Consider the following 23,990-nt stretch of genomic DNA (forward strand, 5'->3'; position numbering starts at 1 on the left):
AATAGAATTATGGATTTCCCAGTAGGAAACACAGTAAGCCGCTGGAAGGAGGCAGCTCGTGGGGCAGGAGGGTACAGAGAGTGGAGTGGGGGTGGAGGTGAGCAAGGACGCAGTGGCGGGCGACAAGCAATCGCTTACAGGAGCTGTCACTTGAGGAAAAGGCCACGTCCGAGGTGTGAGCATGTAACATGCGGCCAGGGTCGCACGTCGCAGGGTGAAGGAACTATCAGTCCACGGCAAGTCCGCCTTATCGACTGCAGCATCTACAGAGCAAGGGGCGCCTCGGGCATCCACAGAGGAGTCCACCTCCCTGGGGGAAGACAAAGTGACTGCAGACTTTCTGGCTGAGCTTGCCAGGGGTCTGACACCCCGCGCACCGACACATGGCTCCCCACGCCCACCACACTCTCCCGTCCTGGAGCCAATCCTTCCAGCAAAGGGCCCGAGGAGGTACACTCTCCAGAGAGCTTTTGGATATATGCGAATAAGTTGTCCCAAGCCAGCGAGTCCCACTGTGACACTGACCTGCCGGCCAGAGAGTGAGCTCTGCGGAGTGGAAAGCGGCCTCGTTTTGGTAAAGGGCGGTGAGTCGGCTCGGCCTGGGTGGGCACCACGCACACGCCACCCACCGATGGGCCCCCCAAGCACCTCACCAGCCTGGCTGTGGAAGTCTGGAGCAGCAATGACACCTACCGGTCACATCCGCTCTGTAAGCGATGCTCACATTAACCCTATGAGGTATGCGCAGTTTCCAACTTCCTTTTGGAAGTGACCAAATAAAGGGTGGTCCGGGGGTGGGGGGTTCAAGGTCGCCTGGGCAGTGAGTGGCAGAGCCGGGATCGAAGCCGGGCCACGTGGCACCCAGATCCGTCCTGAAACCCTACACTCTGCTCTCTCCTTCGATGAGTTCTTGCTGGCTGAGTAAACACGGGGCGCCAGGCTGTGCTGGGGCATGAACGGGGCTTCGTACAGGCCAAGGGCAGCGGGAGACGGTGAGAAAGGTACTCAGGGCCGCGAGAACTGTGGCAGTGACGGCATCTCACAGTGCTGCTTCTGCGAGGCTCATGCTCGCTGGGTCGGGGGCTCCTGTCCCCACCGACAGAGCCTGTGGGATGGGGCGCGGGAGGCGCAGACCCTTACAGTGGTCTTTACTGTCTTGCCCGCTCCTCTTCCGGTTCAAGACCAGGGTCCCCAACAGCAGGAGGCAAGTTGTAATGGAAGGAAAGTATCGAGCCTGCCTGGTCTTTGTCCTTTGAGACATGGAAATGAGACATGGTCCCAGTTCCCATTTTTCTTCCTCGTCTCCTCTAATGCATCAGTGTGTACACTCGCCCCTCATCCTTACCTGCCTACAGGATGAAGAGCCACATCCAAACCTGGGCAAAGCACTCGGTACCCGCAGGGGCCCGGCATCCACATCATTAAAATACACGGCCACCAGTTGCTTTCTGCCACGCTGGACTCAACCAGAAGAACAGCTTCACGGAGCGTTTGTTCCGCTCACCCCTAACGGCTCTACTGACAGATTCAAACACGACTCTGAGGATTTCCCTTCTTACGGAGACAATGCGAGAAACTGAAGCCTTTTCTCTTGTGTGTTTTATCGTGGGGCGGAAAGGGGGCTTCACTTGACAGTGGCGACCCTCAGCATCAGCGTCTACACCTCCTTACAGATTGCGAATGATTCCTCTGACCCCCGAGCGCCAGCCTGAACTGTGCTCTGTACGCAGAGGGGCGGCAGCAGCCTCCCTACCGCAGAAACTGGGAAGGGGGCAGAGAAAGTCAAGATGCTCTTTCAGACCACTCCGTGCTCTACGTCGGAGGCTCACGCTGCTGCCTTGATGTGCCTCCTCCTTCCTACGTTTCTCATGTCCTCTCCTTTCTCCTTCACCTTCTCCCCAAACATGTGGTGTAGTGAGGACCACAGGTGAGGATACCTCTGGGAGGAAGGTCGTCGAAAAGGTGCTACGTGAATGCAGATGGTCTTTCTGTAGTTGAAGATTTTGCTGTCTGTTATGCATGATGACCCGGGACCCAGGCTACTTGTTCAGCACTCCGAGAAACTGGGAGACTGCTCAGAGATGGAGATCGAAAATAAACGACAGCTTTGCTTTTTCAGAAAGAAAATTGGATCTGGAATAACTGAAATCTCTAAAGGAACTGTGACAAAGGCTAGTTTTACGCTTGGGTTTAAAGTTTCGATTTTAAAGTTTGGGCTGCTCCCCTGTCATTAATATATCCAGTTCCAAATACAGAAATCAGTAAGGGGCAGGGAAAGGCAAAGGGGGTCAAATATATGGCGATGGAAGGAAATGTGACTCTGGGTGGGGAACACACAATGCAATATACTTATGATGTATTATTGAATTGTACACTTGAAACCTATATAATTTTATTAACCAATGCCACCCCAATAAATTTAGTTTTTGAAAATGCTCAAAGTAAAATAAAATAAAGTAAAATAAAATAAAATCAGTAAGGCGGGCCTCTTGCAGAGCAAGGCCTTCGCACTTGATCTCCGTTTCTGGCTCTAATGGTTCGAAATGAGCCTTCAGAAAACTTTTCTCATGAGTATGAGCTCTTGGAAGATCTTGTGACATGGGGACAAAGGTGGGTTTCACAAGGGTGCCTCTGTTTGGGGCCTCAAGAATACCAAAAAAAGTGTTGGCCAGATATTGTTATTTCTCAATAAAATGTAAAAACGATAGAAAAATAATAGTGACCGGCCCAATCTAGATGTGGCTAGTATCCCATGAGCCTGATGACTCTGGAGACTGGGGAGGAAGAGCCGTGAGTAAACTGGAAGGCGTGACATGTCTTTCCGTGTCTCCCTCCGGGACAGCTAACGGACACCGTGGGCTTGCACCTGCCACAATCACATTCTGGGTGCCGAGTGTTTCTGTAAGTCCGAAGCTCCCTGCCCAGACTTCACGACTCGGCCATCAGTACACAGAATCACGCGGAAACAAACATGAGAGATGCGCACCAAGGTTCATGGGCGTGTTCACTACAGCCTTATTTATAATAGCTGAAAAACGGGAAGTTAAAAGCCTAACACACAGATTAGATGTATAGTTCAATTATGTCATATCTATACTATACAGCCATTAAAGATCATGTCTTCGAGGAACATCTGGTGACAAGAAAAATACGATATGAAGAAAAATCAAGGTACAAAACCGAAGGCAATATGACAATATTTACGTATCCATTTATTTATATTATTCCCCCCTCTGATCATATACATGCACATGGCGGGAACAAACTAAATTAAAACATCAATAGTGCTTATCTCCGAGTAATGAGATACTAAGTTATTTTTCTTTATTTCTAGATTCTTTTCTGAATTTTCTAGCTTTTCACTTATGCTTTTTATTTTTAGAATAGTTTTTAAAAAGCAATTGTCAACTTTCACACAAAAATACCCAGCTATGTTGGCCCCAGTCTACAGTATAATTACTAGCAGTAAATGATAATAAGGTAAATCCTTGTCCCTACATGCAACTACACACTCACACACACACACACACACACACACACACACACACACACACACACACACAAAAGCTGTATGTCTCAGTCAATAACAACCTCTGGGCCAGAGCCTTTAAACCTTGTGATCTGCATTAAAATTCATCCTGTCAAAATAATATCTACTCTATTAAATTTTACTGATATTGATGCAGGAAGAGAGAACGAGAGAACTGATACTTGTTGAGAACATACTTTGGGCTTAGCGCATTTAAGGATGAGGAAGATGATGTTCGAGAAAGGTCAAACGACGTGACCTTTGGTCACATGGCTATTCAGGGATGAAAATAAATTCAAACCTTCTCTGTCTGGTTTGAAAGCCTCATCTCCTTCGACCCCCACGGGGCTGGCAGAAACTTCAGATGACACCCAGACTTCATGTCAGACATTTAAAAATATCTTCACAAAATATTTTGCTAGCACTTCCAACATATGGCCAAAATAAATGATTTTTGTTTCTTTTCTTTCATGGAACTCTAGTGGGGGGTGCCAGGGAAACTGCCCGAAGAAGACAAGATCACACACAAGAGAGAGGACAGTGAGTGAATAATTCTCTCCTGGAAAGCACCTGAAAAAACAGGCATTGACTGTAAAATCTAGCTCTCTGTCCAGCGAGAGAGGAGGTCACTGGCGGTGACTGGCAAGTGCCACTGGGCTCTACCTTCCACACAAACGTCACCTACCCTTGATCGAGGTGCTGCACTTCCCTCTATATATTGCAAACCCTGCCTCTCAACAGTCATTTTTTTAGGCTGATCATGAAGCCCACCTTCCGGATTCTAGAGAGGTATTTTTAAAATCTAAAAGTTTTCCCCTAGAAAGGACGAAAGATCTCGAAGATGGTCTTTCACTTTTCCCATTTAATAAGAAATGCCTTTTGACATTCCTCAAAACAGAGCCGAGGGGCTAGGTGTTGTGTCGGGCCTATCTTCACGTGTAGCTTCTAATTTAATTCAATCAGCGGAACAGTTTGTAACGGTAACAACGCCCTGCTCAAGTAGACCCTCACAGTCCCAAAGTGCTTCCATATTCCACATCTCATTTGCTTCACACACTAAGGAAAAACAGGAAATATCAGCCCCATTTACGCACCAGGAAATCGAGCCACACTGCCACTTTGCCTGGCTTACTGGACAGAGCGCAGCTTTGTTGGAAGACAATGGGGGGGTGGGGCGGGCGACTCTGAGGGGCACGCATACGAAAGGCTTGGCAGCAGCGTGTCTGGAAGGCAGGGTCCTAAAGAAGCATTTTAGGCAGGATCCTTTATGAGGAGCATGATAAAACACTGGAGCGCAAAGACAAAGCCCGCTTAGGTCACAATGTCTCCTATGGAGACTTCCGAATGAATAGCTTCTTCTCTAGCTTTCTCCTTTCTCAATCCTATCCAGTCTTCAAGGCCAAACCCAAATGCCCCAGACCCAGGAAGCCATTCCTGATGACCCAGCACAGAGAGGCCTCAATGATAACAGCTTATGGGTTTTACGTCTTCAGCTTGTTACAACTTCACCATACATTTTTGAGGTCGGCTTTGTTGTTTTTTTGTAAATGAGAGGAAGGGGGCTCAGAGGGGCTAAGTAACAGACGACATCACACCTCAGTGGCCTCGCCTCCCTGTGCACTTACCGTGTCTTCCATGTCGCCCACGTGTCCCATAACCCCTCAACTCGGTTACCAGTTCCCGAAGGCAGACAGTAAGCCATACGGTTCTCTGTAAACCAGCCTCCTCGCCGGTACTCAGCAGAGCACGTGTACACAGTAGGTTCTCAATAAGCATTATGCGTTAAATATCTGTTTGGTAGTAGGAACGGTAATTAATGAGAGGGAATTTCTGGTACCCCGAACGTCGGGCTCTCTGCTGTATATAATTAAAACAAGAGTGAACATGAAATGTATAATTTCTCCAAGCTCTAGTTTAATCAGGCATTTATTGCCATGTCTGATTCTGTGTTATGTGGAAAGAACCGCTTAGTAAGCATTTTCTGGAATGAGGATAATCAAATACATACAGCTACCAGAGAGCTTCTTAAAAAGGCAGAAATGAACCCATCAGACACCGGGAGAGACGGCGATCTACAAGGTATAATATTCCACCTGAGACTAGAGAACTTCCGAGGCCAAGAGAGGACTTGATGATTTGGGGCAATTCGAGGAACACCGAGAGAGGAAGTCGGGGTACCAGCTGGGGCCCTGAACCATTATACTCTGTATCAAGAAGACGGACGCATCCTGCTGTAGCTCTGGAGCCAGAACAGGAGACAGGCGAACCGAATGCAGACACATGCGGCATCCAGCGGGTTACCCTTTTGGGTCTCATTCCATGTGGCCTCCCACCACATTAGTGTTTAGCTTTGAAACTATCAAGGGCTCAAATAAATTGATTGAAATTAGAATTCTGATGGTAGAGGTTAGCTCAAGTTCTTCTAAGTTGATATTTGGTGAGCTGAACTAACGACGGCAGCGCCTCGCTACCATATTTTGCTGCCAAACCGTACCTGATAATCTTAATAAGGTATCGAGAGGCAGGGCTTCTGGGTAAAAAATACAGTGCCACCTTCCCGTGGGCATGTCACCAATATCAAGTGAGAAGAGCAAACCCATGTCTGAGGTACTCACGTTTGTGTCCTCATGGCTGTGGCCATTGGTCTCGGCCAGTTCCTTGGTACCTTTTAACTGCAAATTTTAAGAAACAAAACAAAACGAAAAGCCCCAAATGAATAAGCAAGCACATCTGTTCAGTGTCTATCATCCTGTTAACCCTGATTCATCTGAGGTTGCACTTTATAAAACTTCCAATGAGAAAAAAAAGACGGAGCACATAATTCTAATGAGTCTTACTGAAACTAGTTTGAGACTAATATTTTATGAAACTTGATAGCTGGCCAAAAATAAATGGGTCTTAGTCATTATTTTTTAAATAATAAGATTAATAAAGCGATTCCATAGGCATAAAATGTACAAAAAAACGGGTTCTTAAGAATAAAAAATGATTTCATTTCCTAGCTGTGTCACTATTAATTCAAACCCTGCAGTGCTTGCAAGCTGCCCCAGCTAAATGACATTACGCTAACGATTATTCGTGAATGATGTATTTCCGGCCATTTTAACATGCCACAGTGCACGTCCTTCCTGAGAACATGCTGGAATGACTGACGTGGTGTCTGAAAAGGAGAACTGGGGAGACACCTCCTTGGTCGCTGAGGCATTAGATGGGAAGCTGTTTCTCGAGTGAAATTTTTAACAGTGAACATTTGAAAACACCACTTTCTCTCTCTCTCTCTCTCTCTCTCTCTCAGAAGGCTTGGGGGTAATCAGCAGCCAGGAGATTTCTGGAAACCTTTAATTGGCATTTTATCTGAGCCTGACTCAGAGCGGACATAGAGGCAGAGAGCAAGGGCAAAGGGCAAGCAGAGCTTGCCGCTGTGCCAGAATGACTTCCTGGCTTATTACGCTTCAGAAGCAGCATCTTCTGTATTGTTTGTTTGTTTGTTTGTTTGTTTTTTCCCTTATGCCTAAAATAAAGTATTCATGGTGGGAAATCAATGCCTAGAGTTTGAAAGAACATAAATGCACGTATACCATCGGTGTGTTCGATCTCAGCGTTGGGTCTTTCTGGCTATTTGTACACATTAAAATGAAAGCTTCATTGTATTTTTTAGGGCGATCTCAAACTCTCAGCTAGGAAGCCACATGCTCTCCATGCCAGGAGAAGGGCTTTGCCAGAGGGACGGTGACATGAAGACGTTCAATGTGGGGCGAGTGATGATCGGCCAGTGAGGCCGATGACGGCTCACCCCACATCACTCCCAAAATGACTCCGCACGCTGGCCCTCAGAGCCATGTCGCTGGCAGGGATGAGGGAGCAGGCAGTGCATGAGGTGTGTCGGAAGGAAAAGGCACCATGGGGACAGGAACGCCTTCCGTTGTCAGTGCGCACAAAAGGACTTAAAGAAATCGACCCCTCTGCGTGCTCCTATCGTAAGGTTTTCTGACTGCAGGTGTGCCTCGGCTTCTTCCTCTGCATCACCCTCTCTGCTCATTGCGCCCGAGGTCCTGTGACTCGGGCGTCCGTGCGTGAGAGTGGGGTCAGCTCAGGTTTCTCAGTGGAAGTGTGGCACCGTGGTGTCAAAGCTTGCTCCATCTCTCTGCAGTTAGGGGCACAAACACGCCCGTTGTCGTCTCTCTCCCTTTTAAATAAACTCCATTTCCTACTCCTTGCTCTCTTTAACTTTGCCCTGTCTTCGTCTGCTACCCATTTGCTCTCATGTCTCCCTGTCCACTGGTATTGTCGCTCCCCTGCTCTCTTCGGCTGGAACTGACACAGGTCACTCCTTCGTCCTGCAGGTGCCCCATTTCCGTAACCGAAGTGGCAGGCCGGCCGCCGCTCTGCCCCTTACTGGCCTGCCCCCTGTTCTCTCCTGGCGGCTCCTCTCTCCCAGAGGGTGTCATCGTGTCTGATGACACCTGGCTTTGTGAACAAGGTCCAGGTGTCGGAAGCGATCATCTTTGCAAAGGAGATGAAAGGCGGGAGCCAGTGGGGCCTGAGTGGACCTGGAGGCGCTGCATCTTAGCAAAGGGAGAATGAGGGACTGAGCCCCACCCTCCCCGGAGCAGGGGCCACCGGGGTGAGCGTCCGCCCCACCAGGGTGAGCATCTGCCCCACCGGGGTGAGCGTCCACCCCACCAGGGTGAGCATCTGCCCCACCGGGGTGAGCGTCCGCCCCACCAGGGTGAGCATCTGCCCCACCGGGGTGAGCGTCCGCCCCACCAGCGTGAGCATCTGCCTCCCGGCTCAGCCTTCCTTTCCAGGATTCCCACCAAGAGACAGGCATGTTGAAGAGCAAAATCCCGAGTCTTCAGAGAAGGGTATATCTTTTCCTCTGTGTGTGTGTGTGTGTGTGCGCGCGTGCGCGTGCGCATGTAAAAAAGCAAGACTCTAGGCCTGAGCAGTCAGGATCTCTTGGAAAGGGGCATTTGTTTAGGCCCTATCTATCCATATGGGCACTTTAAGCTGTCGCACGTGTCTAAACAAATCCAAAGGAAGTCTCGGAAGGCTGTGCTCGTGGAGGTGGAAGTGTGAGCTCTAAGTGTGTGTTGGTGGGCAGGTGGCTACCAGGAAATGAAGGGACATGTCCACTGCACGCTCTCATCTGAAGCATGGCGGGGCACCGGGCGAGGGGCTGGTGGTGGCGACAGCACCTGAATGCACTTGGCTGCTGTGGGTCCTCTCAGTCTATGCATTCTCAGCGCCTTTGCTTGAAAAGAGCATCCCATTTAAGTCAACGCTTCCTCCCTACTCGTTCTTTCCTAGGTTTTCAATGATTTTATTTCTTCGGAATCTTCATGTTCCCCATTTATTTATTTATTTTTTTAAGCAACAGAGAGTGAAGTGTGATGCTTCACCAATGACCACGTCTGTGCTTTGATCTTTAAAAACGCATGCCATAACAAGAATATATCGATACTTGCTACAAAACTTAAATCTCTTTTTACGACTGGGGTTTGGACTTCGAATCCAAATAAAGGATTTAAGTCATTTGGAGAGAAGAGAGAAGAGAGATTCGTCCCTCCCCATCCCAGCCAGAAAGAGTGAGAGAGTGAAAGAGAGAGAACGAGAGGGAGAGTAAACAACAAATCGGATACGTCGATCTGATTAGGAGCCAATCTGGACCAAATCAGCTCTGCTTCGCTGGGAATCTTTAAATAATGCAAAGGAGAAAAGGACAGTGATTTCGGTCTCCTAGGCAGCGGGTCGGTGAATCAGACAACAATATTCTTCAGTTCAATCTAACTCATCCAAAATCATGCAGATTCAGCCTAAGTTACTGATTACATATTAATGATATAAAGATAATGATTAATTTTATAAAGCATCTTCCTCCGAAGCTATAAAAGCTTATAAACTATCCAACGTGTTCACTTTTCTCTCATAATTTGCTTATAGATGTAGGAGAAAGTAACTAAAAATATATTTTTCTGATCCTAAACCATTACAAAATAAACGCTTGTAAAGCGAGTCACAGCTGACAAGGGCCATACACTTCCGACTTCATATTTTTCAAAATGTCACTCTTGCAGTCACTGATAGTGTAAAAATAATGTTCTCATAAAGCACTGCAAGTTAAAATTTTAAAACAAGCTCATTTCGATAAGGGTCGATGTGACTGTATGCGATTTTTCCTTCCCAACTACCATTCATTCCGCTGTGGGCAGCGAGAGCCGCCCAGCCTCTATGGACAGACACGGGGCTTGGGTTTCACTCTGCTACCCAGCAGTCCATCTGACAGGCTGTGAAACGATACTTTCAAAACCGCGTCTCGATATCAGACCACACTTTCGTGTCAAAGAAAGCCAGGCCAGAATGATCCAATTTGCAAATGGCACATGGAAGGCGCGTTGCCCACCGTGGTTGGATAAGCACCATGACCCGCAGGGCAGGTGCTTTTTACCTGCCGCTATGAATCAGTCCCTCTTAGCCGTGTGTCTGCAGGAGCACCGTGGGTTACGCTAAACTCATTTTCCTCACTATTAGGCTTAAGAGGAAACTAGTTGCTTGCTGTGAAATAGATTTGCACCGCCAGTGTTTTAAAACTTCATCAAAATTCATTTGTCTTCTGGAAGAAACTTTCCCACACTGCGGGCGGGCTTGGGAAGTCTAAACAGGTACCTGAGAGAGGAGAGAGGTGTGGGGGCTGAGAGAAGCTCCACGCAGCAAAGCGGCTAGGATGGGCTGGGAACAGGCTAATCGGACTGTGTTTTAACTTCAGTGATGCTCAGCCACGGGGAGCGGCGTCAGTGTGTGAGCCGGTCAGGCCAGAGCCCATGCATTCACGCACCTGTTCCTGGAGCACCTTAAGCAATGCCTGGGTGTGTGACTGCTCTTCCTTTGCTTGTTCCAGCTCCGACTTTTTGTTGTTTAATTCCTCCTGGATGGTCAGCAGTTGCTGCGAAATTAAAGGATATTTAGAGTAAAAAGGATGGAAGGTCAGGTGATCGTAAGATATTCGAGATGTCCATTTCAAAACGAGAGACGGTTTTTATAAGTCTTAAAGCTTAGTCCCGATCTCAGTTAACGTTTGTGGGTGTTCTGGCCCTCCCCAACTTAGTGTAAGGAGTATTCCAGTTTATGGCACATTATTAGGCTGTTTGTGATACTTATGCCATGCACAACGCTGTTTTGGTATTTACGAAGGCACCGTTATATTTCTTTAAACAAATGCACATTTATAGAGATACGGAGAATAGCGTTAATAAACAACATACTGATAGAAGGAATTAAAAAATAAAAATTACAAATAATTAGTCATCTCCTTCAAGATGACTTCATTTTACATATGACAGTAAAGCTATTTCTCCAAGTGGCTGGGACCACAAAAGAACCTTTGACTTTCTCTGTTATGACAGCGATGTTTTATTAGTTCAGCAGGACTGAAGTCCAAACTGCAATCAATATATCAGCCGAGAAAACTGCTGATATAAGCTGTCAAAACACTAAGCCATGGCCTACACTGCTATTTTTAAGCAGGGCCACTGAAGGGACTTCTGTAAACCCTGAGCTTTCCTGGCCCTATCAGCTGTAACTCACACCGAGGCTTTTACCTTCTTGCCAAAGGCACAGCGCTGCCCAGCACTCACTCCTGGGAACATGGCTACATGTTAATACAAACAGAGGCTGGGGGACGTTTAATTAAGCGCTTCCAAACTCGCCCTGGAAACAGCTATGTCTGCTCAAGGCTTCTTGACAATGAAGGACTGGTTTGAAAAGACAGAAGTGCGTTTCTTCTGCTCCTGGACACAACGAATGCTGCAGTAATGACAGGAAAACCCTGCGGCCATCACCCTGCCAGGAAGGAAGCCACCTCCGACACCAGGGCGGCTTCTTCGGGGCCTGGACAAACTGGCCACGGGGCCGCCTGAACCGTTCTTAGCTACCGAGGTCCGAAAAAACACCGCAGTGGATTCCTGACGCTTTGGCCCACCAACTGGAAGGGATGAATTCAATCTTCACAATCGCTAGTTTGGGGACTTGCTGGGGTATAGGACGTACTCAGAAAAACGCATTCTGCTTTCCTGTGGGCTGGCTTGCTCTGTGCCCTCCTCTGGCACTGGATAGAAATGGAAGACCCTATAAGCATAAACGGAGATTTCCTTGCATTTTTCTGAAAACTCGATGGCTCTCATTCCTGCAGGTGCCCATCTCATGATCACATGAAGTGATAGGCACACCCGACAGCGGCTCCCTTAAAAGTTTAAGTCTAATCCTTAAACTTCCTTTAAAAACGAGCCAAACCAAGGGCACGAGATTATCCTCAAAAGTGGGCAGCTTATGTTGGTTCGCTGAGCACATGGAGTAGTAAAATTTAAGACCACTGATGTCTGGCAGAAGGGGCTTGGCTGCACTAACGATGGTACATCCATACGATGGAGCGCTACGCAGCCATTAAAAAGAAGAGGCTTATAATATGTTGTTCCCCGGACAAAAAGTTCAGGTTACAAAAGGTTTCACTGAATTTTGCAACATATTCATAGAAAGGGATCTGGATACTGTTTCTGGATGAGTCGATTTAAGGACCTTTCTGTTAGTTTTGCTTGTAATTATATTAGTTTCAGCTGTACAGCATAGTGGTTAGCCATTTATATACCTTACAAAGTGATCCCCAGATAAATCTAGTGTCCACCTGGCACTACACATAGTTATTACAGTGTTATTGACTCTGGTCCCTCTGTTGTACTTTACATCCTCGTGACTATTTTCAGAGCCAGAGATTTGTACTTCATAATCCCTTCACTTTTTTCGCCCATCTCCCCACCCTCTTCCTACCTGTCTGCCAACAATTTGTTCCTCGTATCTATAATTTTGTTTCTGTTTTGTTTGCTCATTTATTTTGTTTTTTTTTTTAGATTCCACATACAAGTGAAATCACATGCGAAGGTTTTTTTAAAAAGCATAGTTGCCTGGGTCCTGCCCTCTATGTATTGAGTTCACTGGTCTTCTGTGGGACCCAGGAGTGAATCTTTTTAAAAGTCCCCCAGATTTCAGAAGCGCTGCCCTTGACTATTCTTTTAAGACGTGTAAATAAACTTCAGTAGCTAGCAAGCGTACAATGAGATGCTTAAAATCTCAGGGAGTCAGAGAAGTACAACATTTTTAAAAGCTGAAGAGTCTTCATATTATTAGACTGGCAGGTATTGGAAAGCCATATTGGGGCTAGCACAGCAACTAACTCATTCCCACTGCCGAGGGGAGGGGAGGCTGGGACGGCCATTCCGTAGAGTGGCTCTGGCTAATTAACCCCTTACGCACGCCCCGTGGACCAGCAGTTCCACTGCTGTAGACGCGAGCCAGGAAAGTCCCCCCGTGGGGCCATCCGGGAACATTCACTACCATGTTCCATCGCGGCCTCGCATGGGGGCGGAGCCTTGGAGATAATGAGTGGCCTTCACTGGGAGTGTGCATTAGGTATAACTGGGTGGAGGGACCCCACAGAATAAAAGAATCAAATCATTTCCAAGTTTAAAATATAGTGTTGGTTCCCCAACCTCTGGTGGATGAAATCCAAACCACCGATCTCCTCGGCTTGCCCCAGAAATACCAGGCTCTCTGACGAGCTCACTACCCAGAATTCTGCCTGGAGATTCCTATTCATTCTAAAAGTCAACTTAAAGAGTGCCTTTGGGCCAGCACTGACGCACGTGATGATTTATACGACAGAGAAGAGCCCCACTCGCTATCCACGAGAGCACGGGGTTAGGCAGTGGAGTTGGGGCTTGATTCCATTCCTACTCACCCAGCTAGCCGGCCACCCTTCTCCAGGACAGAACCTGCACAACTACGTGCAGCATCCTTGGGTTCTTCCAATCATCGAAGCAAAGGTAGCTGTTCTAACCGCTATACTCCCAAAGCATGTAATATGGTAGACCACATTCCATAGACATCTTCCCAACTAGACTACATCCACATAGTAGGTCATGGATGAATGAATGAGTAAAGAGATGAATGAATGTTGGCTCTGGTTTTCCCACTTCGATAGGATTAAACCACAATCTAGCAAAAACAAAACGCCACGCACGCTGCCAAAAACCAAAAGTACTACAGTAACGAAAACTACCTGAGGCTCTGTTCCTGGGTGATTTATTGTTCCAGATATATGGATCTGTGAAACTTCCGGAGGAAAATAGCAGTTTCACTTAAGACATTTTGATTCCTTACTCTGGCAGTTCTAGATTTCTTTCTTAATTGAAAGGGGGATATTTCTTAAAAGGCTAAGGAAATGCAGTCAATGAATTTATAAGTATGTAATTTCCTCCCCATGTTCCACCAAAAAGAGAGAGAGAGAGGGAAAAAAAAAAAGAAAACCCAACAAAATAACCACTACAGGAAAAATAAAATCAATACCCCTAGACTCTTTTCTGCATTCTTCATAATTAATGCTTTATTTTATTTATAAAGCATAAACTCGTGGATCTAACATTTATGCCTTCAGAACGGTGGCGATCTTCATTTGATTAGATACCCTATGCAACCGATGTGATAGTCCACAACTAGGTGATTTAAGTCAGCCTTTCTGGTCCTTTCTCAACTGAAATTTATGAGCCTGTGTCATATTCTTTCCAGTTTGAATTTTTAACTGAAGTTCACAGGAAGCTAGACCTGAATCAGAAGAGTCTCTTGGTCAGACTGGCTGACTGTAGCATAACTTTAATTTAATATTGGAGAGTGTGGCATTAAACAGATGCCCAGCTTTTGGTGGTTAAGATTGCGCATGTTCCAATTAGACAATTATCCATATGCCGATCAAGTGCAAGTACTCCGGTGGACAATAACAGGTAAACAAACGCCACACTTGACATGTCTCGATGTCTCCAGGCCACTGATTTTATAAGGTCATTTGTAAGGCTCTTTGGGGACAGAAATTTCAGTGCGCTATGGGTCTTTCTCTCTGACAAATTCAAAGAGCGCTACAGGGGTTTTTTGAAGCCCAGGAATAAGCGAGGTCACTTTTCCATTCTTACAGATGAGTGAATCACCCAGAGGTGAAGTCATCATGTATCCCAGGCTACACTGTTCGGGAGAGACCTACAACTTGGCACGAGTCAATTTTCCTACTTCCCACGGTGGTTTCTACCCTGCAACCACGCTGCGCTGTCGATTTGAAATGGACGCCAGGACACACCAAATGTAAAACCCTCCTAGCAACGACCTCTGTCTAGGCTCTCGCCACCACCACTCACGAGCTGGGCCACTGCAGATACGTCCACTCTGTGAGTGGTATGAGGGTTTGACTTTCTTCAAAAACTGTAACCCCTCCTTCCTCTTTCTTTTTTCTTAAATTTTACAATTTTTTTTTGTTTTTTTTTTATCAAAGTGAAGTTTTTATATAGCTAACAGGTCATATAAGGTTAGCTCCCATGAAAGTCACAGTCCAAATGGTCTATACGAAATACAGCATCGACATCTCATTATCAGCTGACACACTCAGGAACCAAAGGCCATGGTGGATATGGCCGTGTCTGGATGGAGCGTTTTAACACTGGGTCTACGTGGCAGTGCTCTGTCTACGACCCTTGTCTCCAACCGGATTTCTCCATATACTTCAGCCTGCGATCCAAACCCCTCCTGTGGCCAGCTCTGCCAGATTCTTGTCACCTCATTTTGCTGTAAGGTGAGAGGGTACATCCATGAATCCCTTCACTGCTGCTGCTTTTCTCCATGGGGTTCCCCAGACCCTCCACTCCTCCATCGTCTTTTGGTTCTCACTGACTTCAGAATCATCTAGGCATGTCGGCCTCCTGTCCAGCTCATGAAGTCTGCCTGTGCCTGTTTTAAATCCCACACTGTCAATCTGAAGCCCATGCCTGATCGTTCGGGAAAGTCTGAGATGTAAAAACATCGAGTGCGTATTATCATAACCTAAGAGCAGGGCTTTACCTAGAGGCAAACACATCTAACTGTATTCCCGACAAAGGAAAAAAACCTGGCTGAGGGGGGTGGAGGGGGACAGTCATTTACCACCTGGTACCTACGAGGTTCACTTTCTCTTTGGGAAAAAAATGATGGACTTGAACTAGCTTAAATTTTCTTGTCACGGGAGATGGTAAGACTACTCAAGATCTATTCTAGTTTAAAAACGTCATCTGCTTCCACCTGGGGAATGAAACTATACTTCAATTTACAGCACGATGCGAGGGCGGCCAAGCCTGTGGCCCGGTTTGTCAGTCCTGGAGCCTCCCTCCCTGCCTCCAGCACCGTGACCCCCGCGGGAGAAACGTCTCTCGGAAGGAACTCCGCCACTCAGATGACTGATAGCAGGAACACTGGATCTCAGAAATGAAATTGTGCTCAGAGCCTAATATCCTATTACACCAGGCTATCCATATTTAATTCCTTGGGTCTTGCCTCATAAATCAATTCCTTCGGGCCCTTAATCTCGTCAATATCTTTTCTGATATTGAATTTTAAATGCCATTCTCATTGCTAGGCAGAAAGGCGACCGCTCGCTCGTGATGGGATCAGGCTTCGTTTACAGCCCGGAGACGCCGGAGTGTCGCCCTGCTTCCCGACCCTGCTCTTAAGCCACTGGCGTCAGCCAGAGCCAGACAGCCAAGCGCTGGCCTGTGGGGCTCGCCCCGTGGGGTCATGCCAGGCGGGGCACCCTGGGAGCTCCGGGCAGCTCTGGGGGACTTGTGCAAAAGCAGAAGTAAGTGTTTTCAAGAGTCTGGGTCCTCAAGGGGGTGCCTGAGACATAAGGCGCCTCGCCACCCTCCCGGGGGAGGGCGCTTTGGCACGGATTCCCTTCTCTAAAGGTACAAGGAAGGGACAGACAGAAGGACACGCAGTGTGTGCATACATCACAGAAAGGCCGTGCAGGGCGTCGGGCGGGGGGGGGGGCACAGGCTGCGGGTTCTCTGGCGGATGTGCCGTGGGCAGCCCAGAGGCCGGGCACCTGGAGCTGGAGTGTTTCAGGTCGCCAGGGCTGCTGGCCTTGCTGAGGAGAAAAGCAGAAATCCAGGAATTCTGTGAGCCACGCAGCATTTCCAAAGGGAAGCAGGACCGATAGACTTAAGACTGTAAGAGTGACCTGGAGGTTGGGGTACACGGGAACCACGGCGATGCAGATCGGGGGGCCGGCGTCTGCAGAAGGGGGAGGGGCACCAGGGCCCGGCCCCTGGGCGCTGTCTGCCTGGCACGGGACATAAGCAGCCGTGACTGTACAAACTTTGACAATAGTAAAACTAACGAAAGGCTCATCCATTTATCATCACTGTGTACCCACGATTCTAAACAAAATCAGTGGTAAAATATATCCTGATCAAAAACCTTTGTGGATCCAAAATCTCACCATTGCTGCCATTATTGTTCAGGTTAAATAATACAGACGCAATCTTAAAATGAGCACACTCTATAGAGAAAAACTAATTCGTTAAATGTCCCGTTTGCAGTCTACTCCCACGCCAGCCCCCTCGCCCCCCATACACACACACAAGAGCTTCTGGATTTAGAATCATTTGAGCCTGCTTTCTACACAGTGTCTCCAAACCCTGCAGCCCTGCATGTACCCCTACATTTCTGCAGGAGGTCTGAAACAAACAGACCAAGAACCAGAACTCGGGCTACTTCAGCTCATTCCCCAGGACCTCTCGGAGATGCTTGCCTTTCAAGCTAAAGACAGTGAAACTCTGTGAGAACCGTGAGTTGTATCATTTTGGGTTGGTAAGTGCAAATTTTAGTTCATATGTGAAATATTTTTACTAAATTTTAATATTTTAAAAATGAAAATGTATTCTTTTAAAACCGTTAGTAGTTTGCTTTAAAACTTAAGGACAAATGGAGAAAATGTCGCATCAATGGTGCAATTAGTAACTGCCTAAATTGTACTCTTTGTTTGCATTGGTTCTATTATTAAAATTCACTTATTTACTGGATGATTATTTACATACTGCATCATATTGACTATAATCAAATGATCAAAGTTTAAACTGTTAGGTGGCTTAAAAAAACTACTAAATCATTGTACTATTTATTGCTTTACAAGCATAATTCTATGTGAAATTCAATATAAGAAAAATTTCACTGCACGCATTTCTTTCTAAACCATTATTATTATTATTTTCATTTCATGATTATTACTGTAAATAATTTTGTCATTATAGGAGGAGGACATTTAAAAAAGGACCCTCTCTGTGTGTCAGATTACACTAGGTACGACACTGGCAGGCAGCCTCGTCTGAGCAGGAGAGGAAGACGAGGCCCTTGGCCTACTGGGCTGGGGAGACTGGGACCTGTTTCATCAGACGTGGCTTTAGAGACCATTCCGCTCGCTTGGACACGCTCCTCTGAGGGCCTCGGCATTTGTATAATCTAATGTCACGATACACTACATCCCGACAAGGCAACATCATTCTGAGAAGAAACAGAGCCAAGAACTGGCAAAAAGGCAAAGAAATTGGCCACAGGTCACCATTTCGAAGGCTAACGTGACCTGCTGTGTGACCTTGAACGAGCCACTTCACTGCTCTGATCTCTTTTCCCTCGCAACTGTTTCTTGAGAATAATTTAGCATTGGCTAAGCAATACATCAATTTCTCGAATGCTGAACACAGGAGAAGAAGATGCAAAGGTAGTTTGGAAGGCTCTAAAAACTATTTTCTCTTCTTTAGATGATTTTTTTTTTAATAGCGTAATTTGCAGAGTCATTTCAGCTTTCTGTTTTTCACTTTCTTCACGTGTTAAATAAAACTAACGACACTCACCAGTGGGATACTGTGAGACTAGAGAACACCCATCAAGTACGTGAGGCTCCTCGGATGGCAAAGGGTACCAAGAAGATGTCTGTCGTTATTCTCTTTGTAAAAATGGAGAGATTAAGACCCGGCAGGTCCAAATGACTTTGAACTTGCAGGAGCGGGCACTGCCGGGAATTCACATTCAGCGGGAAAGGTCTGTTGGTTAGCCGCACTCCGGCCTCGCTGGTCGCCCTCCTCCTGCCAACGTTCAAAACACAGGACCAGCCAACTTGAATTAGCACCATTCGTGCAATTCACAAGAGAAGGTGTCAAATGCCTTGCTAAAGCAGGAACATATATGTCAGTGACATTCTCTCCATCGCATTTGCTGGCGGCTCCATCGCAAGCGATGACCCAATTTGCTGGGATTTGTTTATTCTTATCACTTTTTTTTTTTTCCAATTATATGAGCTGGTCATCACCCCAGCCTCTGGGCGCATGTACAGCTGTTAATGTAGAAATTTAAAATATTAACGTGCTTTCCAGCCGGCTTGGCCCATTTACTTTAAACGAGAACCTGATTGAACAGCTGAGTCTTGCACCGTGGCCCAAAGGCCAAGAGAGAGTTGTTTTTCCTTCGCAGGGTTTATAACCCAGTCATGATCAGAGCTTCTAGCTAGAAAACCCTTTATGGGTGACCTCCGACCAAGATCCTGTGGCCACCTTCAGAGAAAGAAAGCGTAATCAAAGTGAGGGGGCCTTGTTCAGGTGCGCCCCTGGAGAGCCAACCCAGGCTCAGCCCAGCATTATTAACGGCAGACATCACCACCGTCACTGGCCACTCTGAGCACGGTTTTAGGAAAGCAGCTTTGGGCTTAACGGTTCTGGAATAAGGACCTGTGTTGGAGTCTTGAGAGCTTTTAGTTGAATCCTAATGATGAGAAAATTCTAACCATCGAAATGTTCTGCGGACGAACGAAGAGGGGACACACAGCTGACGGTTTTCTCTCCACACCGGCCACCGACTAAGGCTGGAAAACGTTCAGCCTCGTGGGACTAGAAGGCCTTCGTTCCCGATTAACTGTAGGACTTCGGCTAAGCGAATGCAATGATTACGAGAGCCCCAGTTTTTCTTTGTTGGCACAAGTTAATCTTCGTACGGCGAGGAGACGCCAGGATCTGGGGGCAGGGTGAGGAGAGAGGACCCCTGAGCCTCACACCCTGACTCCTTCGGCGCCTCTGGAACAAGCTCTGCCAACGCACAGGCGGGTTCGTCCACCGCAGAGGAAGTGAGGGGCAGGTCAAGGCTGCGCGGTCCCCCAAAGTTTCCACGCGATCTTCGTGCACTTAGGTTGGTCCGGAAACCCACATTTCAGGAGTCTCGGAGTGATCAGAACCTCCTGGAGAGTCCAAGGAGATGCTTCTACCTGTTCTCTACTCTAAGCCCCGGATAGACAGGTGAGGGCGGCGGCCGATAAATGCAGCTCCCCCGAGGCAGCTGCTTAGACGCTGGACTATCTCGGGATTGCCCTGTCTCTGGACTGCAGCTTGTCTCTAAGGGAAAACAATAGTAGACGCAGTGGCGACAACAGAAAGCCTTCACGAACAGCGCCATCGCAAGATGTGCCACAGCGTCTTCATGTCTGGGGCTGAGATCTCTTCGGTGACAGAATACAGCGTCACCCACCTTGCAGAGAACTCAAAAGTGCAGGCATAAAATTACCATTTTAAACCAATCTTCTCTGCTTCAGAAACATTAAATACAGGAGGCATTAAAGAAGTCAGCTGAATTACTCAGACCCTTTCCAAGAATTGGTGTTAGCACGGTCATAAACGATAACAGCAAGGGGGAAAAAAAAAGCCCCCAAAGCATGAAAATTAAGAGAAATTAGAGCTGTAGCTTTACACTTAATGTCCATAACCACCTACCCTGTGATAAGTGTTCCTCAGCCTCGGCGGTCTCCCCGCCGTTGCAACTGCATGCACCTTAATATTACGTGTAGAAGTCGGCCCCGTGGCCTTCTAATGAAAATTTCAATCACAGGTTTTGCCGATGTCAGCTGAAAGGCCAGCTCCTCACAATGATGGCACAGATGAGGTTATCATCCGTGATACACAGCTAGTTAAGTCTGTATTCTAGAAATAGGGAGAAATACCAAGGGTAGTGTTGACTCTCAATTTTTCAAAAGGAAAGAACAGGGTCTGCTAGTAGACCATGCAATAATCTTTTTTTTTTTTTCTTCCAGATGACAATTTGAAAATGTAAATCACGATACAAAGCAAGTGATATAAAGCAGTTACATTTTAGTCCAAGTAATTATATCAAGGTTAAAAGGATTATATCAAGATTAGTTGGGGAGGGTTTAAAAAAATAACCACTGTTTTGTCATTGAGTTCACTGTGGATAATCTTTAATGGGATAAATTCTCTTTTATTCAGGTTGTTAAAAGTCTCATTTTCCTTTGGTTGTTTTAGTTTTAAATCATGAACAGACATTCTGTAGCCATTAAAATGATTGTATTATTCTGTTTTAACATGTTAATGGGATACATCACATTAACAGACGTTTGTAATGCTGAACCAACCTTGCATTCCCAGAATAAATCGATTTGGCGGTTTATACAATACCAGATTAATTCAGCTTTTTAAAAAGGCATTTAAAATCTATCTTTATAAGTGAGAGTGACCTTTAACTCACCTCCCTTTTTTACTGTTCTTGTCTATTTTGGTATCACGTTTACTAGCCTTATGAATTAGTTGGGACACATTTTTTTTTTTCTAGTCTCTAAATGAGTTTGTAAAAGATTGGCATAATCTTCACTGAATGCTTGGTTAAACCTGCCTATAAAGCCATTCTGAGTCTGTTATTTTGATGTAAGATTTTAAGGTAGTATGTCAATTTTTTAAATGAGATTATTTAGGCTTTCTATTTCTTCCCGATGTAATTTTGATAAGGTATTTTTTTCCTATAGGGATTTGTCTATATTACCTAAGTTAAAAAGTCTGTCATAGAACTATTCCTGATATTCTCATATCTCTTTAATCTGTGATGTTTATTTTTGTTTTAATATTGTTATTTAATATTGTTTATTACTTATTAAATCCTTCTCTTTTTTTGTGATTAATGTTGACTGAGATTTTCCATTTTATTAGCCTTTTGAAATAAACAACATTTGGCTTTATTGATCTGTCCTTCCTTCTCCGTGTTTATTCTTTTAAGCTAAGAGTTGAATGCTTACTCCTATTTCCAGTTTTCTTTTTTCCTCAAGCAGGCATTTCAATTTTTAATTTTTCCTCTAGGTTCTAGTTCAGCTGAATCTCATAAGTTTTGATATGTTGTGTTTTAAATATCAATTACTTCTACATATTTTAAATTTACAATTCTGATTTATTTTTGGATCTGTGGGTCTACATGTGTGTTTTTAAATTTCCCCAAAATAGGGTTTAGTTGTCATTTGTGAGAGCACTCCTTTGAAATGTGTTGAGATTTGCTTTAAGGTCTAACACGGGATTACTCTTTGTAAATGTTCTAGCTATGTTTGATTAGTACAGTTTTCTGTATAACTGTTTAAGGCCTGCTGATCAAGCTTATAGGCGTCGAGTCCCATGGAAATGTTTCATTTATTAGGAACAAGGGCAGGAAGAGGAAGGCGAAGGAGGCGGCAAGCTGCTTAGAGAAACGTCCCTCTACCTTGACGTCCAGAGTCTTTCATTCAAGAGTGCGGTGGCATGCTTCCCGTTGTCCTTCACATGTCCATTTGTGACCCAATCTCACTTTCAACATTAGGAGAAACAAGTGGGAAGAGTCTGAAGCCCTGCGCTGCCTGGTCTGGAGGCTTCCCACCGACCCCGTGTCTCTGCCTCGGGTCCTTGACGAGCATGGTACGAAAAAAAAAAAACACCACGAAAGCTCTGGCTGGTGAAAGATGGCGAAAGGAAAACATGGCTGATGGCACCCACCGTCAGCGGAGACGGGAACGGGAACGGGAACGCCGGCGCTCACTGCCCGAGGTGGCCGTCATCCTCTCCAGAGGCCCAGGGCCCCAGGGCCCCACCAGTTGCACTGCATAAGGTCAGTGACTGGTCAGGTCCCTCGGACCTTTCACACCCGCACAGAGCATCTGTGACCTCGAAAGACAGAATGGCCTGACCGATCCTTACGCTTCGACAAAGTCTTGGCCACTGTGATGAGGTCATCACTTATTTGGACATGAGCAGGGAGAGCAGGGAGATGAAGAGCAAGGGGCGTGGTCTTGGGGTTTTCCAGTTGCCGAGGATGAAAGGTGTATGGTGGCTGCCCAGTGTGTTCTCTTCGTTCATTTGTTCGGAGAGTCATTGCCTAGGAAGCGCGAAGTTCGCCACAGAAGACGGGTCTTAGGGGCCAGCATGAGTTTCAACACCAACATCAGAAGGAAAAAGAAACTAACACTTATTTAACACATCGGGGGAAAATCACAGCCTCTGCGTACAACTCTTTTTTTTTTTTTTCCCCCAGGGAGGTAAGAGGTAGATATAAATGAATGTAAAGGGAAAAGATTCTCAGAAAGCACGCCAGTATAAGGAGGCAGAGTATGGCCCCGAGGGCCAGGAACTGGGAGCTCTGGGCCACAGGAGGGGAGAGCCGGGGAGGCTTCACTTGGTGACTTAACCTCACCGATGAAAGATTAAAACTAGGAAGTGAGCTGGATTAGGGGTCCGCTCAGGCCCCCCTCGCCCGATGTTCTGTATATTAAAGTCCTCTTTCTGCATCAGGAGGTAACTCTGGGCCCACATCCAGTCCGAACTTTATATCTAGAGCAGAATCCCCTCCGTCATTGTATTCTTCCACGCTTTCCGACTGTGGGTGGACCATGCTGCTTTGCAAAGCACACACGGGTTTCATACGAGAAATGGCCAGCGAACTGGGCTGAAAATCAAGCCAGTCAGTCACCAGCTGGGCAGAAAGGACTGAAAAGACCAGTCTGATCGACGAAGACCCAAGAGCCCGGACCTGGGAGCGCTCCTTAAACGATCTGGCGATTCTCTGAAATCGATCTGAGCTCCTATGACCGGGAGTAGACTGGTGAAACTGTAGCACCAGTCTACTGAACCCCCTTCTTCTCTTTCTCCCTAAGTAATAAATAGGAAGATTACTGGGGGAGAAATTATATCGTAAAGATAAACTCAGCATGGCAGCATTTTTCTGGGCCTTACACTGAGGTCATTACCGAAACCTGCCTGTAATAAGCTGAGTGGCAATGAAGACGAGAAATACAAACCACGAGGGAAGGAATATAAAGCCAGGAGAAAAGACAACAAGGTGCACAGGGAATTTGTGAAGGACCAGATCGCAGAGCACCACTCTGTTTCAATGATCGAAATGACTTACTCGGATAAAATGCAAATCGCAGGTGAAAACACGCACCTCTAACACCGCGCATGAGAGCCCGCATCCCTCTGATGGAATACCTGGGTAACGCCTGGCTCGAAACAAGTCGAGGTGGTGGAGCCATAAAAATGGAATGCGCATGCGCGAAGGCACAGCGGAGCGATTTAAGAGGACAGACGGGGAAAAAAAGTGAGAACGAAGCTTCCAAAAGTCGCTCTGTTCTTCTTTCACTTACGAGTGCCGCCTGTAACACCCCCTCCTCGGAAATCTACCACCGGAGTTCGAATATTCCTTCTCCTTTTCTACCTGCCCCGTACTTGCAGCACGTAAAGGGCTGTGTACTAAGTGCAGTGTGTGTGTGATGTGTGGT

General features: G+C 46.5%; 1 protein-coding gene across 1 annotated transcript in view; it reads right to left on the reverse strand.

The window, feature by feature from the left end:
• The window catches only part of ENOX1 (ecto-NOX disulfide-thiol exchanger 1), a 370,860-nt gene that overhangs the window by 33,878 nt on the left and 312,992 nt on the right, over nucleotides 1-23,990 (reverse strand). The window contains exons 12-13 of the mRNA XM_039877329.1: nucleotides 10,365-10,472; nucleotides 6,145-6,201 (exon numbers count right to left, since the gene is read on the reverse strand). Coding sequence (XP_039733263.1) covers nucleotides 6,145-6,201; nucleotides 10,365-10,472 — 165 coding nt within the window. The remainder of the gene's footprint in view (nucleotides 1-6,144; nucleotides 6,202-10,364; nucleotides 10,473-23,990) is intronic.

This window comes from Pteropus medius, unplaced genomic scaffold (genome assembly GCF_902729225.1).
Source record: "Pteropus medius unplaced genomic scaffold, Ma_sr-lr_union100, whole genome shotgun sequence".
Taxonomy (NCBI): domain Eukaryota; kingdom Metazoa; phylum Chordata; class Mammalia; order Chiroptera; family Pteropodidae; genus Pteropus; species Pteropus medius.